This window comes from Pantherophis guttatus, chromosome 2, assembly GCF_059756535.1.
Source record: "Pantherophis guttatus breed Tessera chromosome 2, ASM5975653v1, whole genome shotgun sequence".
Classification (NCBI taxonomy): domain Eukaryota; kingdom Metazoa; phylum Chordata; class Lepidosauria; order Squamata; family Colubridae; genus Pantherophis; species Pantherophis guttatus.
Genome location: NC_142064.1, coordinates 152632090 through 152656939, shown reverse-complemented (window position 1 = coordinate 152656939; position 24850 = coordinate 152632090). Strand labels below are relative to the sequence as shown.

The 24850-nt window shown below is 38.2% G+C and overlaps 1 protein-coding gene across 2 annotated transcripts in view; it reads left to right on the top strand.

The window, feature by feature from the left end:
* SLC39A11 (solute carrier family 39 member 11) overlaps positions 1-24850 on the top strand; it is a 337353-nt gene that overhangs the window by 199728 nt on the left and 112775 nt on the right. For both annotated transcript variants that reach the window (XM_034412722.3, XM_034412723.3), the window contains exon 6: positions 17255-17425. In XM_034412722.3, the coding sequence (XP_034268613.2) occupies positions 17255-17425 (171 nt within the window). The remainder of the gene's footprint in view (positions 1-17254; positions 17426-24850) is intronic.

The window sequence follows — 24850 nt, the reverse complement described above, 5'->3', positions numbered from 1 at the left end:
ACATTTAGTTTAAATATACCCATGTAGTTGGGCACAAGACTAATGGGCAAGCAGTAGGTAAGTCTGTCCTGGCAGTCATCTTCATTACTTGGGTTTGGGAAATTAATCTTTGATTGACACTGTGCCAAATTGCAGTGCTAATTGTTTCCATAATGGAATAGTGGGAGTTTTTATCTATGTTATGTGAGGTATTGGTAACTTATTAGTGAGAGTGGTTCTAGGACATTATATGTCCTCTGTCTTAAAGGCATTGTAAAGACAGTTGCTCAATGTAATCTGTTTTTGTGGGGAAAATTGGCATATTCTAATGGTTGACATTTGTGTAGTAATTATCATGTTGCTACATTTTGGGATTCTTTACATTTTGTTTGAGCTAGGTAAATTTCCCTCCAGCTTTGAGCTAGGTAAATTTCCGTCCTACTTTTTTTTCCAAAAATGATCCTCCTATACACAAGTTTTCCAGAGGAAAGCAGTTCCAAGTTCTCACCTTACCTCTAAAAGATAAGAGCAAGGGAGATCTTCCCAACCCCTTTCATTTAGGCAGTTTTCTTAGGGCAGCAAATCTTCTGAATACTTCTTGTAGCACTAATGCTTCTAGTACAGAATCTGAGCTGGATACTTAGCACTTCTCACTCCAGTTGTTAGCCACTTTCTCCTTCGAATGCCAAACTCCTAAAGCATACTTTTGCTTGCATGTATGGTGAGGTTGTGAATGTTGGACCTTAAAAAAACAAGACAGGAAGAAAATTGACTCATTTGAACTGCGGTCCTAGAGAAGGCTGCTGCATATTCCTTGCATAGCAAAAGTGACCAACAAGCAAGTATTGGAGTACATAACACAAGACATGTCACTGGAAGGAAAAATCACAAAACCACATCTCACTTATTTTGGCCATGTCATGTGGAGGAATTCACTGGAGAAAGCATTTATGTTGGGAAGAGAGAGTGGTAAAAGGAAGCTAGGCTGCCAAAGAATATGATGGTTTGACACCATCAAAGCTGACCCCAGCCAGAGCATAGAAAAACTCAAAAGAAACCCACTGAAACTCACTGAAACTCAGTGCCACATTGGAAGATGAGGAGAGATCTGGCCCATAAGAATCACTAAGAGTCAGACACAAGTCAATGGATAACATCATCACAGCACCATGTAGGGTGGAACTTTATCTTCTTCAAGGGTCCTTCTTGCATATCTGGATGATGCAGTGGGGCTTCACATGATGTTAATAAAGTCAGCTTTTGCTCCAGAGCAAATGCAACAGAATATTGTATAATATTTTCTCTGGAGTAGAAGAGCAGTTTCCTTCTGGTGAAAACTTTTGATCCTGCCTTGCAGTTTCTCCCATTGTGGTCAGTCTGTTTTAAGGAACATTTTTTTGCCTGATCCTTGCATAGTAGCCCCCTTTTGTTTTTGTTTCTTGATCTTTTGCATTGTTGCAAAAAGCAAGTATGATGAGGGAAGAATCAGGAAAGAGGTGGATACTGTTGGCCAGCTGGTTGGAAACTTGATCGTCTGTCAGCCTACAAGGAACCCTAAACAAAGAAACTAAGGCCAAATAGGTCAGGACTATTTGTATTATAACAGCTACTATAACAGGCTCCTGCAAGTCTGAATGTGCTTCCCCCTCCCTTGCTTAATTTTCATGTGAATTAGGGTCTGTATCAGCACGCCAGGTAAATTACCAGACAGGAAATAAGACTAGATGAATGAATTGTACTTCATTATATGGGTACATTAACAGAATCTTGCAAGTCTGAAAGTACAAACTTCCCACTATCACTTTTAACTGCTTTATCCATTAGAGTGGGTCCTCCCAAATTTTCTTTCAATGGTTATTAAGCCATGGGGGGGGGGGGGAGAAGCTTCATTTCATAGGAGCCTTGGTAGTACAGTGGTTTAATGCACCCTGTTATTAACACAGCTGCCTGCAATTTCTGCAGGTTCGAATCTTACCAGGCTCAAGGTTGACTCAGCCTTCCATCCTTTCTAAGGTAGGTTAAATGAGGACCCAGTTTGTGGGGGCAATAAGCTGCCTTTGTATAAATATACAAAAGTATGAAGGCTATTGCTTAACGCATTGTAAGACGCCCTGAGTCTCCGGAGAAGGGCGGCATATAAATCAAATCAAAATAAAATAAAATAAAATAAAAATTTCATGTAATTACTTCCTGGGCAGCATTTATCCCCCTAGTTCCTCATTCCATTCTGTCTGAGATGTTGATTCAAATTAGTTTCTTGGGAGAGACTCAGTCCCCTCATACTTGACCACTGCTTGATGGTGGCTCTTCCTTCTGTCCTTCATGGCCATTTCCTCTGCCTTCTACATCAGCTCAAGAAGGGGAACTCTGGGAGATCTGCTGAGCACTGCACAATGGTATGAACACACTGCTTACAGTTGAAGTGCATGTGTCTGAAGCTGGTGGCTGTGCGTTCATTACTGTGCATTTTGAACTAGATGGAGGTGTTCTTTGCTTATCCCTAAAGTTGTTTGATTATTTTTTTTTAATAAGCCTCAAATGATTTTTTCCCCAGTTGGCAGAAATATAACTTACATGGAGCTCTACTTCTATTAAATTCAGAAAGTCTCCAGGTAAAAGAACACAAATATTGTTCTATTTTTTCCCCCCAGAAATCCCTAGGGAAGAAGCAGTTGGTATTCCTTATTTCTTGCCAATTGTGTGAATGTGCTTATCAAACTCTTTCAGAAATGCCCCCTTTGGGTGTCATATCCCAGTCTGTCCTGGGAGCAGCTACAGCTGCAATCTTCTGGGGAAGTGCTTTGATGGAAGACATTCACAACACTGCTCTGTGGGCCTCTATTTACTACTTCAGAACAATAAAACTGTTTTGCCTACTGATTACATCTTAAAAACAGTTGAAGCATAAAAATCTAAAAGTCATTGGGGGCTCTTAAATATGACTGATGACTCAGTTCTTGGTGTTGGCATGACTGTAAATATAATTCGGTTTCACATTACATTAGAAATCCTTAACAAGCATTTTAAAATAAAGAGTGATTTTTGTAATTACCATAATTAGTTGGTAAAATTGAAAATGGGACATCTTTGGTCAGAAGGAGAAATGAATATTTTAAAAGTAAATTTCAAAAGAGCATTAGTCATTAAATTACATTTTAGTGTTTGTTTTTGCAATCTGTCTCTATTACAAATTAATTTATTTTTTCAAGCTTTAACTTGGAATATTGCATTAAGAAAAATGCATGTGCTGAATCCTGCATGTTTTTCCCTTAATTTATCATTCTTTAAAAGCATGATGTATGTTGCTGTGCAAGTAATTCAGTTGTTTTTACTGAATATTGCACAGAATTGTTAGATGAGAGGAAAAAGAAATATTGCTTATATATTTTTTCTTTTAATGTTCATTATGCAATAATGTAAGTATGACTGATGTTTTTTCAACAAGTTTACTGTAATATGCGGAATGTCATTAAAAATATTATATTCAAACTTGCTTTACTAACTAAATGTTAGCAGCTTCTCCATGCTACAGTTGATGGGCCATAGTATTTTCTATAATCCTTCACTTATAACCATTGAGCCCTCAATTTCAGATGTAAGTCATGATGATCGTTAAGTTGGCACCATATCATGTCTAATTTTATGATATTTTTGGGGCAGTCGTTAAGCAAACGTGGCAGTCATAAAGCAAACACTGCAGTTGTTAAGTGAGCCCACTGTTTGCTATGTTTTGTTGTTGTTGTTGTTGTTTTTGCTGAAAACCAGAAGTAAATGCTGGTTTCTGAGGAAAATGTCACAAATCACAGTCACATAACTCCTGGACACTGCAAATGGCCATTGCCGTGTTGATTGATGAGCACTCAAAATGTGGACACATAACTGGGGGTGGGGTGGGGTGGGGGGCAGTTGTTAGAATTTCAAATCCAGATAAGGTCCATCCGGATTTTTTGATGTCCATCGTAACTTTGAACGGTCGCTAAACAACTGTGCATAAATCAAGGAGTACCACATAATTGCTGGAAGTGTGAACATTTTAAAAAACAATTGGTGAAACACCAGTACTGTTGTATGCTTACAGTATTCCCAGATATCTTGGAATTATGTCATTTTTCCCCCTTGCAGACTATAGTTTAAAAAGCTGGTGTTCTTAAGGTTTGCTAAATTAAAGGTCTTTTCTAGGCAATCACTTACTTAAAAGTGACAGTGAAGAAGTACCCGCCTTCTACAGCAGGTAAGCTTCTTTGCCTTATTCAGAGGATACTTTGGGTGAAATATGGTGACGTATTTCACCCAAAGAAGTAACAGTAAAAAAATGCCAAGAGCAAAAGTTTAAATAACATGTTTGAGTTTTATCAAATCATGTGGTTTAGTATTAGTATTATAGTAGCTACAAATACAATATGTATGAAGCAAAAAAGAAAGAAAACTGCCTAGAAATCCATATTATTGAATATATTAAGAACTTTTGAGGGAGGATCGTCTCAGGTTTGCTGTTAAAAATAGAAGTATTTGAAAAGGAATGAGCAAGGGTTGTAAATAGCTAGCAATATCTCTGCTGAAAGGTGTGGATGTGTTCAAGAATTATCTCTGCTTTGAGACCCTGCTTGATTGAGGAATTCAACCCTTTTCATAACCCTTAAGTAGGGCTTTCTCCTTCTTTCCAGTTCCATCTTCACCTCATCTCATTTCTGTCCAGGATTGTCTCTCCCATGCACTTTCCTCTAACCCACATCCAAGCCTTTTGCCTCCTTCCCCTTCTTCAAGTCTTTTGTTTTTTGCTGGTTTTTGCAGGAAGGAGAGAGGGCAAGGTGTGTATTCCTATGTACTTTAGCATGAGTGGTGCATGTTGACACAGATAATGGTTTGTATATATAGATAGAGATCAATTAATTTGTAAATGATCTTATTTTACAGGCAATTGATTTTAATTAATAGTTACTACTTCAGTTAATATTAGACATACATTTTTGTCCTGAAATGCCTCTCTTGTTTTTTGAATTGGGCAAGATATTTCAGGAGTTCCTTTCAGATATACTTAGCAATCATAGTTTGACAAGGCAGGACATTGGGCTTTTCTTTCTCTTCATCCTTTTCATCTCACAATATCTTTTGAGTATCTCTGACTCCTCTGGCTAAACTTTCTTTTGAGATTTCTAGTCGATGGGAATAAATTTCTGTTATGTGAGATACATATGATAATAAAGGAAACCAGTTTCAGTTTTTAAAACAATCTATCTTTGATTTATGAAAGTGGGACATTCAAGTTCACCAGTCTAATCAGGAAGAAACACGATGTGTTATTTAAAGTTATTACCACTGTGCACTGTGCACTCTTCCACAAGATAGAGAAATGAACCACATGTAAACGACACTTGAGGTGACAGATAATTGTGGGCAGAAGGCAGTTGACAATAAGAATGGATCTTATTTAAGGGTTAGTTAGCCTGATATAATAAACTCTTAACTGCAGACAGACTGTTTCACATCTCAGGATTATATAATGCCAGTAATAATGGATAGAAATATAGGCAGTGGGCTGTATTTAAAAGAAGGAAACTGTTAGCAGCTGGCCTGAGAAAGGGTGCTGACAGATGGGCAATATCATTCCATATTTTTCCTATTTAAATTTAGAGCTATTCTAAAAATGCTGATTACATCTACTAAATCTCAATTTTGTATTTAGTTTTTTGTAACATAAATCAATTCCAAGTGGGACTTAGTCATGTATATGTTTGCTTGAGTGTTTGTGTATGCTATATGATACAGTTTTGCCAGTTTGGACTGGTGGTGAAGGCACCAGATGAGAAAGCAGGAGTTCTAGTCCTGCCTTAGCAGGACTAAAAGCTAGCTTTAGTCACTCTCTCTTGGCCCAAGTTACCTCATGAGCTTGTTGTTCTGGGGAAAATAGGAAGTGGAAGATGTGATGGATATATTTACTGCTTTGAGTTATTTGTAAAAATAATAAAGGTGGGATACAAAATAATAATAAAGAACACTTAATCTCTCCCCTTGCTCAAGCTGATGAAGGGAGGAGAACTTGTGGCTCAGAGGTTAATACAACTGCCTAACATGTAGGCAGCCGAAGTTCAAATCCAAGTAAGGGTATGGCTAGCTGATGAGAGCTAAATAGCTTGAAATAGATCTATACTAATTTCCCTTTATTTGGATTCCCAAAGTAAAGTGATGACTGTAAAAGCTTGGATAACTGTCTAAATGAAATAGAGAAATATTTAATAATTCTGTATTTATGCTAGAATAAAATGAGACTCTTTCAACTTTTTTCCACTGTCGTACAGTTCAACTTGTCTATATATTTAGCAACTTAATATGTGGCTCAGTCAATAACTTTATTGTTTCTCAAGAAACCTTCTGGGGGGAAAATCTTAGATTATTACTCAAGTGTTGTTTCACAGTCTTTCTGCTTACAGCATGTATGAAGAATCTCAGTTTAAACATAGAATTGTCAATCTGGACATACAGAATCAGTTGGACAAGATACTTTTGGGTTGTGACAATATACTTTTGGGTTGTGACAATATACTTTTTCTGAAATGCTATTAGGGGAGGAAGAATACAGTATATAATATAAGGACTTCTTGAAATATTTTTCAGACTTACTATTGAAAGTTACCTGTATCTCTTCTGAGCAGAAGTAGAATTTGGAATGGGTAGCTTTTAAGGCTCATTTCACTTTGGTTTGGTTTTAAAAATTTGATTTATATGCCGCCCTTCTCCGGAGACTCAGAGCGGCTTACAATGTGTTAAGCAGTAGCCTTCATACTTTTGTATATTTATACAAAGTCAGTTTATTGCCCCCATAATCTGGTCCTCATTTTACTTACTTTAGAAAGGATGGAAGCCTGAGTCAACCTTGAGCCTGGTGAGATTTGAACTGCAGTAATTGCAGGCAGCAGATGTAAGTGGATGTTGATAACAGTGCTTTAGTCTGCTGAGCCACCAGAGCTCCTAATTTATTGCAGATATTAACCTTAAATGTAATATAAATAATAATTTCTCTTTAAGCATAAATCTTCTTTTGCCTTCTATGATTCCTGGACTTGTCAGAAGTCAATCTTCTTGGACTTTAAGAGCCTTCCCATGGATCGCGACCCCCCTCCCCCCCCAATGTAAAATGGAATTTCCAGCTAGGTCTACATAAAATATTTTGTCATATCTCAAAGACTTTAATTTTAAGGGTTTCCAAGGACTTTTATTTCAGTATTAGTGTGGAAATATATATTTACTTTTAATAGGTAGGTAACATTTTTGACAATAATAAATAGATTATTTTTTAAATAATCCATTTATCTAATGTCTATCAAACTGATTATAGACTGTCATTAGGTCAGGCTCTAGAAATACAGTAAATAGTTATGAAAAGTTACGAATAAATATATTTGTGTTGCAATTGATGTAATTTTTTTATTCCAGGCTTTATCGTAATTTCAAACCACTATGGCCCAACATTGCTTTTACTTGCTGTTCATTGAAACTATCTTCTAGGCCTAGAGCAATTGATGATGCTTTAAAAATCAGATATATTTATGGTGATATACTATCAATGCCTAATTTAAATCTCATTACATTCTGTGGAATTTCTCCCTAAGTACTATAAGTGTATAGGATTGCAGCCTAGTTTTCTATTAAATCAGGTGTCAAACTGGTGGCCTGCAGGCCAGATGCATCATATGCAGGGCACGCCTACCCCAGTTCTGCAAATGGGAAAAATGTCTCAAAATGTCACCTGACGGCAACGTGACGTGGCGAGTTTGACACCTGTGTATTAGATGGTCTTACTATAGTACCTGAACATAGATATTTATACTGTATATCAAAATCTACCTGCTTTCTATCTTATAACTGAAATATTGAAGGAGTTTTCCGTGTAAAAGTAAACAAGGAACAAGGAAAGATTTTGACAATAAATGTTATATATGTATGCCAATAGGACATAAAATTGTATACTTGTCATTTTGCAAATTGCTAAGCAAATTACCTCAGAATTTTCTGAGGAGGTTTACAGGTGGTTAACCGTCTGTATTATGATTTGCAAAAGCAGAATTTTTTGATACTGCAGCTTGGTGATAAAGTGGATTTTTAATTTACTTTTAATTTTATTAAAAAATTATATTTGATTATAATTAGATATGTCTTATAGCAACCCATCGCAAATATACATGTTCACAAAATAAATGCATGTGAAACTGGAACTGGATTAAATCAAGATCTTTCCTGAAGGATTTAAAAAAAAAATCATTAAGAGTTTATTGTAATATAAAGTACAAATGGAAATATATAAATGGAAACAAAGATCAGAGAGAATATGGGAAAGAATTGTAAGGTAAAAAGAAAAGAAAAAATAGCAGTGACTTTCAACTCCTTTTGGTGCAATAGAATTCAAAGTACAATTACAGCCTCAACCTTTGCTTTATATTTCTGATAGATACAAGCCATTCCTATAACAAACAGTTATTCTAATCATCAAAACTAAAATCAAATGATCTTTTTTTTTTTCTGTTTCAAGTATAAAATCCAGAAGCTATTTTCTACTGGAAAAAAAAAAAAACTGGATAAGTTATTCTGTTTAATTAAATTACATTTGTTACCCCTGCCAATTCCATCTCTTAAGATTTCTTTTCTGAAGGTTTTAAATGACTTGTGTCATGCTATCCTGATCATGGTTGATAGGCTCCTAGTGTGCTTTTGTTGTCTCGCCATCAAAGTCTTGCAGAAGAGATGAGCCAGAGGCCATTTCCTCAACTAGGCTTGGCGCTCATGGCTCAGCTAAAGATGAATCTTTATGGCAGAGAAGAATGAACGACTGAAGCCATGCAAAATTGTTAATTGCCCATTGCTGTTAATAGTATGCAAATAACTTTTAGAACCCCAGTGGTTTAAAATTGTTATTTATCCTGCACTTCTCATAAATTAATGGGGCTTTTACTCAGCATGTCATGGCTTTGAAACCAAGAAGTCTGAAAATAGCTAGTTCCTGCTTCCAAAACCTGGGTAAATTAGTAAAAAAAATAGTTAAAAGTGGTTTATCGTTGGTTAAGGACACACAAACTCTTTACTCCTTACAACCAGAACATTTAAATTGACTTGAAGAGTGCCATATGTACTAAAATATATTTGAAAATATCCCGAAGTATTCCTATTAAGATGAAAATAGATGAAATTACCATTGGTAATTTGTTGAAATGACATAAAGATCATTCAGTGATAATGTTTTCATAATACAGGCAGTCCTCAAGTTATGACCATTTGTTCAGCAATCCTTTGACGTTACAATGGTGCTGAAGGAAGGCACTTAGAGCTAGTCCTCGGAGTTGGATTAGACTTTCTGAAAAAGCGGTTATTGATATTGAAAGAAAAAGTTTGGAAAGCACTGCTTTAGGATTTGGTGCTTGGTTAGGAAGCAGTTAGGAGTCTATCATTTGAGAACTGAAACTTGGTTCTATGAAATCAGGAATATGAGTATATTGAGCAAATGAAAGTACTGTGATATAGTTTTAGTCTTATAGCTGACTAACTTACCTCAGCGTCAGGATAGGCCACCTGCTGTTTCAAGAGGACAGGAACAATTGATGTCTTCCTCAGCACATTCTCTAGAGTTAGAAAGGGAATTTCCATCTGAGATGTTAGATTTGTATCAAAAATAAGTTTTTTCTTCCTGCTGGTGCAAGCAAGATCATCTGGTATCCCTGCTATGCTTCATCCCCCTCCTGGCTTTTGTGCCAGCTGGATGGCATATGGTCTGGCAGGTAGGCGTTGCTCACTATAAAATTGCATCTTTTGGTTATGTGTTTCTTTTTTAACAGACTGAGGTAGTGGAAGGGTGAAATGCTGGCCATTTCTTTGCTTTTATTTTTTATTTATTTTTTAATAACTGGCTGAAATTGACAGGGCTGCTTCCAAGTTTCCTCTTCCAGCCCAACTGAATAAAAGTAAAAATGTAAAGCTATTTTCTTCCTTTCCATCCTCAAAAAGAGATGGCCACAGAAAGGAAAGTAGGCCCCGGCATGGGTGGGAGACGAAAAGAAGGAGGTGAAACTACCACCTCCTAACACATGTTAACCATGTATTAGATATGGTTAGGCTTAGGGTTAGGACACCATCACTAGTCCAAAGTGGAGGAAAGCGCTGAGTTCCAGGAACGGATTTGTTAAACCATCTTGATTTCCAGCTGATTTACAGACAGATGACAAACAGATAAAAGTTGGAATGTGGATAAGATCTTGGTTTATTGGTGGAAAAGCAATTTACTAGGCCAAATTTAGATCTCTCTAGTGTACTATTAAATGTCCGTGCAGAGCTCCCTGTGGTGCAAAGGCAAGTGACCATAGCTATTGCACAATCTCCCCTATTTTATGGAGCATAAAATGTGTGGAAATGAAGCAAGCCTGCTTCTTATTGCAGTAAATGCAAAAGTCAAAACATATCTTCACTCAGACCTTTTAGGCTACATGTCTTTTTGTCTCATTTTTCTTATCATGTCATCTGCTGAGCATGTGCAGTTTCCAAAGAAATAAAACTGGTACCTTTCTGACATATCTATGTTTGATTGCTCATGTTTGATAACTTCCTGGGTCCATAAATCTGTCTTCACAAGAGTAAAGAGTGCTAATGCTCTGATATTACAACCATCAATTGTGGTTCTGGGCTAAAGATGCTGACCTCAATAGGGCTATCCTTGAGCACAATAATTCCACCTAGGGCAGAATTTATTAACCTCTGCCATGGATTAAACAGAAACCTGGCTTTATAACATACCACATATGTTACAGGATCATCATGGGGAAAAAATCTAGGTGGCTGCTAGGAGTCAACAATGACTTGAAAGCACACAATCATAATCTATACAGGAATAGCTAGGTCACATCCAACAATGGTCACTGTTATTAAATAATGATTGCCTTATACAGTTCCTCTTTATCTGATTGTTGGGTAATACACAAAAGACTTAGAATAACTTTATTGTCACTTTGAATGTACACTAATTGGCATACATTAAAATGAAATTATGTTGCATACGGCTCTCAAAGAGTCTCCACCTCTAATATAGACTTTAAACATGACAAGATAAATAGATAAATAAATAGATAAATACAAAATTATGCATGTACACACATATATTATATGACAATTAATTTTACCCATCAATTATTTTAAATATATATCATCCTCAGGATTATATTCCACGATGTGGCAAGGGGTCTGATAGTGTATCAAAGTTTATATGATAATAAATGAGATATCCCTTTAAAGTGCTGCCTGAGGTGTACTCTTTTTTCTGTAATAGAGTAACACAACTGCCCCTTCAAGAATGAGTTCCCTCATTTCCCTCCCTTCAGTTCTCTCATTTCCAAAGGTGCTCTGACTTATTACTTGGCATTTATATACACTATTGGATAATCTTGGCCTGCTCAGCCTTCCTGCCTAGGAAACAAGATTAACATATTAAAAAGATCGGTGTGCCAGTGTGGTGAAGAGCCTCTGTGATGGAAGATAAAGGAACACACAGCTGGGAATTCTTAGACAACCGGAGTGCAGCCCTATTGACAGCTGTGTTATGCTGAAGGAAGTGTGCTTGTGGGAAGCAATACCTTGCTGTGTGGTTAGCACATAGGGCAGGCATAGCTTTCTGAAACATCGAACACAGATTTGCCTAGCTGTTCTGGTTGCTGTAATGCAGAAAATGATTTGCAGACAATGTTTATGGAGAAAGGTTGGGGTGATTTCTGTATCCTAACAATATTTTTTTTGTTGGGGCTGTTTTGATTTTTTAGAGTTGCTCCTATGGCTACATAGCATTAATTTTTAAATCGTGATGGCACAGCTTGATGCCAACAGTGAAATATAACTGTGCCAGTGGAGAGGCTATAGAAAAGGCCACCGTGGAGTTTTTCTTTTCTTAAAAGTTAATGTAAGAAACAGGGCAGCTGATGGAGCTGACACAAATATTTCAGATGATTAATTGCCTATCTCTTGGCTAGGATGTGATAAATTGCTTTGGGTGGAAGGCAGATAATTAATTCCTTTCCCACTCGGAGCATGTCAGTATGATCCAGTAAGGCTTGCAGCAATCTGTATGACTTCAGTCTATAAGGACAATTACTCAGTAGAATAACATGTAACTCTAGCAAGCAAGTGCTACTTGTACCAGAGAGGATTCCTCAAATCCTCTCTTGTACAAATAACAAAAACAGCAAGAATGTATAAGTAAGTTAACAGTAGGATTTTTCAGGTGGCATGCCAGATAAAACTGCAGGATCCCCAGGTCAGGGGTGAAATGCTCCTGGTTCGGACCGGATCACCCGATCCGGTAGCGATGGCGGCGGGTGGTTTGGAGAATCGGTAGCAAAAATGCCTGCGCCCCACCACCACCACCATGCCCAGCTGAGCCACACGATCATCGGAAGCATTTTTTCGTTGGAAGAGGTTGTAGAAAAAATGCTTTTAAAAGTAAAAAAAAAAAGGCCTCTGATGATTGCACGGCTCAGCTGGGATTGTCAGAGGCTTTTCAAAGGCTTTTGAAGAGGTGGTAAAAAAAAAATGCTTTGAAAAGTCTCTGACGATCCCAGCTAAGTTGCCTGATTGTCAAAGAGGTTTTTCAAAGCATTTTTTAAAAAGCCTCTCTGACAATCCCAGCTGAGTTACCCGATGAGCAGAGAGGCATTTTTTTTAAAAAACCACTGATGATCCCAGCTGAATTGCCTGATGGCAGAGAGGCATTTTTTAAAAAAGCCTCTCTGAAGATCCCAGCTGAGTTGCCTGATTGGCAAAGGCTTTTCAAAGCATTCGAAAAAATGCTTTGAAAAGTTAAAAAAAAAAAAAGTTGGCCACGCCCACCCAGTCACATTACCCACCACCCCCAAGCCACACCCACAGAACCAGTAGTTAACAAATTTTACATTTCATCCCTGCCCCAGGTTGCATGCTCCTGGCTCTACAGGATGAAACAAATTTCTAGACCTGGCTGTGGAATAGAAACTGCCATAATCCCCCATGGGACCTGTGCTGGGAAAAAGACAAGATAGTGTGACTACGTTGATCCTCCTAGACCTCTCAGTTGCTTTAAATGCTGTTGAGCGTGCTATCTTCCTGATCAAAGTTGGTTGTGGGGACACTGTACTATGGCGGTTCTATTCCTACTTGGGTGGCTTTTGCTAGCAGGTGGTGCCTTATAGGGATTGGGTTATGGAGTCCCTCAGTCTCCATATTATTCCCTATGCTTTTTAACACCTACATGAAACAGCTGGAAGATGTCATTCAGAGATCTAGATTGAAATCCCATATCAATATGCAGAGGACACACAGCTCTCATTTTCCTTTTCATTTAAAACTTATGAGATGGTCGGCATTCTGAACTAGGGTTGAACTAGGGTAATAGATTGGATGAAGGCTAGTAATCTGAGACTCAATCCACACAAGATGCAGATACTGTTTTGGGGTGACACATCTGTCCATTCGTGTAGAATGTAGTGAGTTTCAGGAGGGAGAACCTTTTTTCCTAGAGGGCAAAGGGATAGTGGAGCTTGGATGTCTGGTAGACAGGAAGAGAACAAAGTTGGACTATTCCTAGCAGTCTCAGAGTATGTCTACAATTATTGTAGCTGCGGTGGCGCAGTGGTTAGAGTGCAGTACTGCAGGCTACTTCTGCTGATCACCGACTGCCAGAAGTTTGGCAGATCGAATCTCACCAGGCTCAAGGTTGACTCAGCCTTCCATCCTTCCGAGGTCAGTAAAATGAGGACCCAGATTGCTAGAGGCAATATGCTGACTCTGTAAACCGCTTAGAGAGAGCTGTAAAGCACTATGAAGCCGTATACAAGTCTAAGTGCTATTGCTATTTCAGATAATTGGTTTATTCTGGCAAGATTCTTTTTGTAGGTTAGCAACAATAAAGGAACTAGTCAGAAGTAACCCCACGTGTTGTTCTTGGGCTTGACATCAGCTGAATGATGCCCTGTTGGTCCTATCAGCCTTTCCAAACAGGAAACAGGAGTAGATAAATTAACTCTACTTTACTGTAAAGCTATATTAACAGAACCTTGCAAAGTTTGAAGGCACAAACTTCCTGCTGCCATACTTAACTACTTAATCTATTAGTGGGGGGCCCTTCCTAAATTTCTCTGTCTGACTATTAAACCAACGGGGGCTCCAGCCTCTCTTGTCTGATTGTTTTCTAGGCAACATCTCTTCCCCTCCTCTCTCAAGATCACCCATGCATTCCATTGCAGGCAGCTTAGCCTGCAGAAGGAATGTAGACATGGCTAACATCTCAGAAAGGACCCTTGAGCAATACAGAAGACCAAGGAGAAATATATATTCTGACTAGCAAGATTCTGTTAATGTAAACTACAGTAATTCTAAAGTAGAATTAGATCAACTGGGTGTACTTCCTTTGTGGACTACCTTGCAAGGATAACACATACATATGCCCCCTCATAATTGAAGCTTTTTCCAAATCTACTATCTACTTTTTCCAAATCCAAATCTACTATCAAGAGCCTTGATAGTACAGTGGTCTAAGCACCCTGTTATTAACACAGCTGCCTGCAATTACTGCTGGTTCGAATCTCTCCAAGGCTCAAGGTTGACTCAGCCTTCCATCCTTTCTAAGGTAGGTGAAATGAGGACCCAGTTTGTGGGGGCAATAAGCTGACTTTGTATAAATATACAAAAGTATGAAGGCTATTGCTTAACGCATTGTAAGCCACCCTGAGTCTCCGGAGAAGGGCGGCATATAAATCAAATTAAAAAAAAAAATCCCTCCAAAGGAAGAGTGGTAGGCTTCTACAAGCAGGAAAACGTATGGGGTGGCACCCTATTTATGGAATTCCCTGTCCAAAGGGCCTCAACCGGGGCCTATATTAGCATCAGTTTTGTTTGTTTCCAAACAAATAAACATGTTTCTTATTTTGTTCTTCATTTGACCAACAACAGGATCCTTGTCATTCTGTCTAGTTAATTGTTAAGACAGCTTTTCTTGGAGAAAGTCTTAGATTTAGCTATTTGAATGAGCTCTGTTCAAAACAATACACATTTATGCTGAAAAATAAGTTGAGCACTATGTGTTGACTGCCATGATCTGATACCAAGTCTGATTTTGAACAAGAGGGAACAGTAACACCTACTTGATCTTGGATTATCTCAAAAAGAGCAAAGTAGAATCAGAGCTGGAAAGCATTTGAGTAGAAGCCATCCAAAGGCTGTACAGATTGGAAACTTGATAAAACATTCCTGAAGTCACCTCTGTCTTGCTGTCAAGAAAATCTCATGGTTGTATACATATAGTCATGAGGGGTTTTGTGAGAGAGTTTATCCTTCCTTGCCTGATATTAAAGGGGTTTTAATGAAAAACTCAAAGTTTTTATTCTTTTTTTAAATTACATTTTTTATTTTTCAAAATACAAAAAGGATTTTATTCTTAATCTTTCCTGTATTCATTTTTTCCTTATAGTTTTAATGAGTCAGTGTTTGGATATAAAACATACTTTTTGTGTCAATTACAGTACTGTTTACCTCTAGGGCTAAATGTTTGGTGGGCCAGAAGTTACAAGGCTTTGGGAGGGGAGTGATGCCCTGAATGGGGTAAGGACATTGCTGGTCTGTGATTTCCTGAATTTTTTTTCCAATGTATTGGGCGGATAATTTTTATTTTCTCATCTCCCCACCCTCCCCATGTCATATACGAGAGACGTTCACCCATGGTAACTTTAAGACTCGTGGGCTTCAACTCCTCCTGAGAATTCCTCAGCCAGCTTTCACTATAGCTTTCACTGTCCCTGTCTCGAAATGTAATGAATCTGTAGGCTACAGCTGGATCTGAATTTGTATCATTGCAACAGCAATAAGTTGATTAAATTCTCTTGGTTTTGCTCTGCTCCTCATGTGTTTGCCAAACCATTATGAGACCAGTACGCTCCCACAGAGAGGGACTCCTCAGGGTGCCGTCGGCCAGGCAATGTCGGCTGGCGACCCCCAGGGGGAAGGCCTTCTCTGTGGCAGCTCCCGCCCTCTGGAACGATTTGCCCCCGGAGATAAGAGGGATATCGGATCTCCGGGTCTTTCACCGTGCCCTGAAAACTTTTCTTTTCCAGCAAGCAGGGCTGGCATGAACCCCGCCCCCTTTTTTAGTTTTTAATTGTTTAGTTTTAATCTGTTAATGGGTTTTAATTCGCATTGTTTTAATTCGGGCCAAAGTATATAATTCTTTTAATTAATTTTAAATTTTGTATTGTTATGTATTTTAGTTCTGGCTGTGCACCGCCCTGAGTCCACTAGGAGAAGGGTGGTATACAAATTGAATAAAATAAATAAATAAATAAAATAAATAAATATTAGCATTTTTAACAGGGTAAAAACATCTGTTTGGAGGGCCTGTTTATTTTAATGTATTTAGATGCCAATTTTGTTTCCTTTTTATTATTTAATACTTGTTTGAACAACCTGCACTGACAATGGTGTTAGACCAGATTTTCTACAGTACCACTGAAAGGTTTTATACTGTCCCGGTTCTCCCCTTCTCTTTCAAAACTGTTATTTCAAATAGCAGGATACAAGATTGCATGTTATTTTTGTTTTTACCTATTGGCTACCTCTTCTCAGTTCCTAAGCCAGCGTTTAATGTGCTACAGAGTTTCAGGGGCTGCCAAGTTATGTGCAACTTGAACATTAGCATTAAAATGCTTTGAAATGGCATGGGAAGCAACTGACATTAATTGAGAAGTGTCTTCAAATGACTTCTGAAACTTATTAGTTTGCCTGGAGACTTTAAACTGATTGGGTAAAGAGAGTCAATATACATTTAAAATGTCAGATAATTGTAATCAGTACAGCTGTTGCCTATGTAAATTTCAGGAACATCTGCCTTTGTTATCTTAACAGCTTAGAATTTTCTAAGTTTTACTAATCAGTGGAAAAAATCCGATATTGTACTTCAAAATTATTTGGTTGGATAAAATGATTTTATTTATATACTATTGCATTTCTACAATATTTTGTTGTAGGTTTTTAACCTCTAATTAAATATTTCATTTCAAGTCCTTCCCTCCCCCCCTCCCCCCAATGAGTGCTTTCTGCATGTGAAGAATTGCAGGTCCCCCAATTTTCGATCAATTTCCCAACACATGTGAATGGAAAAGCTGCTTTGTATTAATATTAAACTCTATATGCTTATCAACATCTTTGTGTCTTTTCTTTATTTCTTTATTTTAAGCATTTATAACGGCAACCTAAAGTTTTGTAAACTTTTTTATTTTTACTGTAGACAAAGGTGAAAATGGGGAACCATATCAAAGGAGGAAAGGTGCTGGACAAAGTCAGCCAGATCTTCCTGCAGTGTCCCACACACTCAAAGACAATGTTCCTGTTCCAGCAAGCAGCAGTTGGAGGAGGATCATGCTGCTGATTTTCGCAATAACAATACACAACATTCCTGGTAAGGCCTATTTTGCTCTTTTGGTGTCTCTAATTCTCAGACCTGAAAATACCATAGGTAGGTTTTCATTATGGTCTTAAGGAGCATCCAAGTAAGTGTCTAGATGCTTTTCAGATTTGATAAATAAGATTAATAAAGTGACTGCTAATAGGTTCAGTACAGTGAGTAATGTTGGCATTATAATTATGTCTCTGTAATGCAGGAATATAGGGACGCTGTGGCTCAGTGACTAAAACGCTGAGCTTGTCGATTGAAAGGTTGGCAATTCAGCAGTTCGAATCCCTAGTGCTGCGTAACGGGGTGAGTTCCTGTTACTTGTCCCAGCTTCTGCCAACCTAGCAGTTCGAAAGCACGTAAAAAATGCAAGTAGAAAAATAGGGACCACCTTTGGTGGGAAGGTAATAGTGTTCCATGCACCTCTGGTGTTTAATCATGCTGGCCACATGACCACGGAGACGTCTTCGGACAGTGCTGGTTCTTCGGCTTTGAAACGGAGATGAGCACTGCCCCCTAGAGTCGGGAACGATTAGCACATATGTGCGAGGGGAACCTTTACCTTTAATGTAGGAATGATGAATGGCCTTCAAAGTTTACTTTAAATTGAATGTAATTCTTAATGGCAAAAAAAGAAAAAGGAAAAAAAGAGGTTTATGTAGTCGCCAGTAGTTGAGCTCAACTTTAGGAGATTTTATCTAAAGGATGTATCATAGAACCCACTATTCAATGTTAAAAGTATGGAACTCCATTCTTGTGGATGAAACAAGAGATACCAGGCTCTTTGTCAGCTGCTTCAAATTTGTTTTTCTTTACAAGTACAATTCTCATAGTTTACTTTATCAATATTAATTGAAATAAATGGTATGAAATTAGAAAAATTACAGAAATTGAACTATTTTCCCCAATGAACAAATATATTACCTATACTTTTGGATATTCATTTGATATTCTTTTTAACAGTCTTTAACCTGACTAGAGAATCTTAAAGTTCTTTGTTTATATGATGATCTCCTAAATCCTTGAACCAACAGTTATAGGAGACATACTTTGCCATTACGTCTTCCCATATGCCTTTTCAACTTCCCTGCCAAGTATAGAACTCTGATATTTCTCCCATCAAAATACTAACTGGGGCTGAACCTCATTAGCATTTTTTCAGTTCAACCCATGTGCTACCACTTTGGCGTGCCATGCAGTGGTGGGGTCCTCCCGGTTCGGCCTGGTTCCCCCAAGCCGGTAGCGGTGACAATATGATGTCACCGAACCGGTTATGCCCCCCGTCCCCCCCACCCCTCACATTATTCTTACCTTTTATTTGGCCTCATCCCCAATCTATTGCTGCCTCCTGAGTCCCAGCTGATGGCTAGAGGGAAAAAAAACTGTTTAAACTCTTGCCGCGGGGCTTCAAAGGGCCGCCATACAGCTGATCAGTGTTAAAAGAAAACAAATGATTAGATCGGTGCCTGCAAAAATACATGAGTAGATCAGTGCCTGCAAAAATACATGAGTAGACCAGTGCCTGCAAAAATACATGAGTAGATCAGTGCCTGCAAAAATAAATGGGTAGATCGGTACAGCTCTGCAAGCAGTTAAAAGCCTGGTAGACCAGTACCTCTGCTAAATCCTAAATAATTGTCACATGACCATATTTATTTATTTTTTATTTTATTTCAAATTTATATACCGCACCTTCTCCCGAGGGACTCAGGGCAGTGTACAGCCAGATAAAAACATACAATACTAACATTAAAAACAATTAAAAGGATATATATTAATTTGGCCCAAATTTAAGATAACAAACCAATTAAAAAAATATTTAAAAATATGTTAAAAAATATGTTAAGCCAGCCCGGCTTGCTGAAAAAAGAAAGTTTTAAGGGCACGGTGGAAGGCACAGAGGTCTTGGATTCTCCTTATCTCTGGAGGCAGCTGATTCCAGAGGGTAGGTGCCCCCACAGAGAAGGCCCTCCCCCGGGGGTCACCAGCCTACATTGTTTGGCTGATGGCACCCCGAGGAGGCCCTCTCTGTGGGAGCGCACAGGTCGGTGGGAGGTCATCGGTAGCAGCAGGCAGTCTCGAAGATAACTAGGTCCTATGCCATGGAGCGCTTTAAAGGTGGTAACCAACATCTTGAAGCACACCCGGAAGACCACTGGGAGCCAGTGCAGCTCACGCAGGAGTGGTGTTATATGGGAGCGCCAGGCGGCTCCCATGATTACCTGCGCGGCCGCATTCTGGACCGGTTGGAGCCTCCGGGTGGTCCTCAAGGGGAGCCCCATGTAGAGAGTGTTGCAGTAGTCCAGGCGCGAGGTGACGAGGGCGTGGGTGACTGTGCACAAGGAATCCCGATCAAGAAAGGGCTGCAACTGGTGAATCAGGTGAACCTGGGAGAAGGTCCCCCTGGCTACAGTCGTCAGATGTTCCTCCAAGGACAGCTGCGTATCCAGGAGGACTCCCAGATTGCGTGCCCTCTCTGCAGAGGCCATCAAGCCATGCCCACAGAATAAGCCACACCCACAGAACCGGTAGTAAAAAAATTTAGAACCCACCCCTGGTGCCATGTATCATTCTTTTGAAATATATTGTAATCTAAAGAAATCAATTTGCCACTGATTTTGATTGCAGCAAAGAGATTGATGTTCACTGTAGCCTGAACCAAGTCTTCTTCAGCCAAAGTCAGATAAATAGAAAAAAATAATTGTAAAGAATTTTAAATAAATAGATTGATGAATGATTTGAACATCACATTCCCATTCATTTAGATTTTTTAGAGGATTTGGCTACTATTCAGGCATTCAAAAATGTGTGCTAGGCAAAATTGGCTTTATATAGTGTCAAAGTGCACACAGTGTGACTATGTAAGACAATCCAGGAGCAAATACAGTAAACAGAGGTTTGTATTTAAATAGTGGTTTTTATCTACAAAGCATACATACATGTACTTTTAGTCAGACCCCAAACAAACAGCAGTCAACAATTACAGCATGGAAGCACACATGGAGAGAGAGGTACCCCCCAACAGGGCCTCTTAAAGTGACATCAGCCTCAAAACCTTGCTGACTCATTCTCCTCATTGCATCATCATTATAGCATTACAGTATTACAGCATTACAGCAGCTGGTCAGCTATTAAATCATTACCCTTAAAACTGCTTTTTTCTTTTGGTCTTACAGTATGTCTAAACCAAACTGCATTCTATATGGGTCTGCCTTTGAAGACTATCTAGAACAGTGTTTCTCAACCTTGGAAGCTTGAAGATGGGTGGACTTCAACTCCCAGAATCCCCCAGCCAGCAGCGGGGTGGAGTTGAAGTCCACCCATCTTCAAGCTTCCAAGGTTGAGAAACACTGATCTAGAAGGTTCAAATCTTTCAAATTGTGGTGTCACGGCTAATATTGAGCACTCCTTGTTGTACACATGTATCACCTGTGCTATGTGAGCTGCATTGGCTATCAGTTGGCTTCTTGGGGCCAATCAAGGTGCTGGTTGAAATCTCTAAAGCCTTCATTGCATTGGACCTGGTTATTTGAGGGATTACCTCTGTCCCAGTGTATTTGCCTGCCCAGTACGTTTGGGCAGAGTGGGTGCATTCCTTCTGTTGCATGTTGTCAACTTGTATGACTTAAGAAGCATGCCTATTCTGACATGGTCCCAGCCTCTGAAACAGAGATACTGATGGCATCCACTTTCCTGAGATTTCAAACAACCCACAAAACCTGCCTTTGGTTCCGTGTTTGAGATTAATGTGTTGACAGGCAGGTTGTTATTGCTTTTTATAGTAGCTGTTTTAGTTAGGTTGTCTTGTTTTATCTATATGTTTAATTGTTGTAACACTGCATTAGATTTTATAAGTTGCCCAGAGTCTGATGGAGGGTGGCCATAACAAATTGAAATAAATAAATGAATGCCCTTTTTAAATAAAAAAGGAAAAAAATTACAAAATACACTTCCCATATACAAATTGGAAAATGTAACTTGATGGCTTTTCTCAAAACCACACAACCAAGATTTAGAATAGAATAGAATTCTTTATTGGCCAAGTGTGATTGGACACACAAGGAATTTGTCTTGGTGCATATGCTCTCAGTGTACATAAAAGAAAAGATACATTCGTCAAGAATCATAAGGTACAACACTTAATGATAGACATAGGGAAACAGTCAATATAAATCTTAAGGATACCAGCAACAAGGTTACAGTCATACAGTCCTAAGTGGGCGGAGATGGGTGATAGGAACAATGAGAAGATTAATAGTAATGCAGACTTAGTAACTAGTTTGACAGTGTTGAGGGAATTATTTGTTTAGCAGAGTAATGGCGTTTGGGAAAAAATTGTTCTGTATATACTGTATGAACCAATGTCCAAGGGGCATTTTCTGAGTTGAAGCTAATAAGCATGCAAGAAATTTCTCAAATCAAGTGGGACTGAGTTTTGGAATGGCATAGCAAGAGTCATAGGCTCAGTTAACTTTCCCTTTCTTGAAGAAACTGCAGAAGTGGAATGGCATGTTTATACCCTACTCAATCTCTGGTGTAAAAGGTAATGAGAATCTGGTGTAGCGTGAAGTTAAAGCTGTAGTTTCAACTTGAAGGGTAGATTGCTACGTGATAAGATCAACAGGAAATTCTTTATCTTACTTCCCTTTGGAAGGCATTCCATTGATCAAGTTCTTTCAGCCATTTATTCCTTTACATGTATGTAATTGAAAGTCTGTGGAAGATTTCTTGCTCTGTGTAACATAGGAAGGGAATGAGCTTGCATTATATACTATATATGTCTTCTATCTTGACACTTTAGACCATAGAAAAAAGTTTTAAAAGATTTTGATTAGGGTATTATTGTTTATAGATAAGATTACCTTATAACATAGGCATTTTTTCTATGTTCTAGGAGGGGTAGGCAAGTATATTGGATAAAAAGCAGATAGCAAGGAGGAAAATTTATAACAGCTTCTCCATTTTTGCTGTTGTCTCTGACTTTTATTTTAGAGCTTGCAGCAATTGAAATTTCCCCAAAAAATCTGAACTTAAATATCACATTTGGTGAACAAATTATCTGTCATTATCTATTAAACAACTCTTGATTTCTATATATTACAATTTGCAGTGCCCAATTGATGTATATTACTGTAATAAGAAGTATATGTGTGTTTAATATTGAGCTGCATTTATGGTTCAAGGAAATTCATGTAGCAATAGTAATAGCACTTAGATGTATATATCACTTTATAGTGCTTTACATCCCTGTTTAAGTGGTTTACAGAATCAACATATTGCCCCCAACAATCTGGGTCCTCATTTTACCAACCTTGGAAGGATGGAAGGCTGAGTCAACCTTGAGCCAGTCAGGATTGAATTCCTGGCAGTACTGCGTGGAGCCTAAAATTCTGCATTCTAACCACTGTGCCACCACAACTCTACGTATCTGCAATATTAAGTGATATACAGTTTAGGAACTTCTTATTTCTCTGGGTGCTATTTCTGTTTGTTTCATTTTGGGAAATCCACAACAGGTTTCTCCCTGGAAGCTGACCTTTAACATGATCCATATTTTTATCTCTTAAAATCCCAATCAAGCATCAACAGATGGGAGCAGTAATTCAATTTAATAATAAGTGTAATATCTTCTGACTTATGTGTAAGCTATATAGCAAAATGAAAAAAAATGTTCATTTCATCAAAAATATCAGAAACGTTTCTTCAAACATATCTGGGAAAGTCTGCTTTAAAATGAAGAAAATAAGAACTAAACTTTAAGGGAAATATCTGTTAGAACTTCCAAGATAAATTCTAATTAGGTAGACAGTCTTCAAATCTAAAAGGCAAAGACATCATTTTGGACACAATAAGGCACAAAGATAAGAAAAATTCTATAAATTGTTAGCCTGTGAGTATAAGATCAATATATTTACACATTGTCAGTTCTTCTGTTCCAGAAAGCATTTGCTCTCTTGTGAGCAAAAAATAGAAGCCCATTGTCATTCTCCTACCACTTCAGCAGGTCAAAGACTAAGCATGCAGATGAAGTAATACTCTTGACAAAAGAGTTGTCCATTTATTTCCTAAACGGATAAAAAATTATCGGTTACATGTTTTAATCTCCTGACTTTATAACAAATTGCTAACCTTGGCAACTTGAAGACCTGTGGACTTCAACTCCTAGAATTCCCCAGCCATCAAGGGGGAATTAATATTATCATGGCTTCCTTACCATTCCTCAGCATCTTTGTTGGATGCAGTTCCACTGTTTTGCCATCACCCTGTACTGCTTCTGATAGTTGTTACATTGCACTTTTTGGCTTGGACAAAGACAAACCTGTAGAATTCTGACTGTGAAGTAGCTGTTCGTACATTATTCTTACTAATGGCATAGTGTTGTTAATAACCTTAAGAGGAAGTGGTTTTTTTTTTCCTTTTTAGAACTCAGGCACAGAATAAAATAAAGAAGTTAATTTGAGGGGACATCTTGGTTTTTACTTCGTAAAGGTTAATTTGTTAGCGCTGGCAACTCTAATTGGACTTCATCCTTTTTGCAAACTGTCAAATGTCATTTCAAATAAGGATGGAGTGAGAATGGGTATATCTTTCTGAATGCTACCCTGCTACTTTGTCAGAGCTATTTTTTTTACTGTCACTCAAGAGAAAAATAGGGAACTTCTGTAAAAAGAAGACAATCCCCTCTTCACAATAGGTCAATTGCAATAATCTCACTGTTGCTAGAGTGAGGTCTTGAAAGGGCCTGCGTAACCTTTTTAATCTTCCTTGTTCAAAACAAAGCTACCTTCAGATAATTATAGAGGCCCCAGAATGATCTCCTTATATTTAAAGGTCGTGGCATTAATATCACCCCTCCTACCCATAAGGTTGCTAGCAGTGTGTGAAAACAGCACCTTCAGCATGTATGTCTCAGTTCAATGAAATAATAATGTGCTTCATCCTGTACTTTAAACCCTGTCCCACCAATGTTCTTGCTTTGCTTTGCCTTTCAGTGTTTACTACAATGCAAGTTTCTATCCTCACGAGTCAAGGCTTTTTAATAATTAAAGTTCAGTGTGATGCTATTGAATTCCATACTCTATGGCTAAAATGCTTGGGCTTCCTTAGACTGACAGGGCTACATGCACAGACCAAGCATACATTTACAGATCTCTTAAACAAGTAAACCAAGTTAAAAAGCATACATCTTTAAAGTGTTTGCTAAGTGGCAGATCAGTTTATGTGCTGAAGTATGAAGTTTTGTGAAATTTTCCTTCTTTTGAAAAGCATGGTGTCAAAACAGTATGTACTGTGTATTTTATTTTATTTTTATTTATTTTTTTACAAATTACTCATTAACTCATTGAGAGTTGAACTACACTCAGCAAATGCTTTGATTTGTTTTTCCCATTAAAATAATTATATTTTCTCTCTGTAAAATGAGGCACCAAT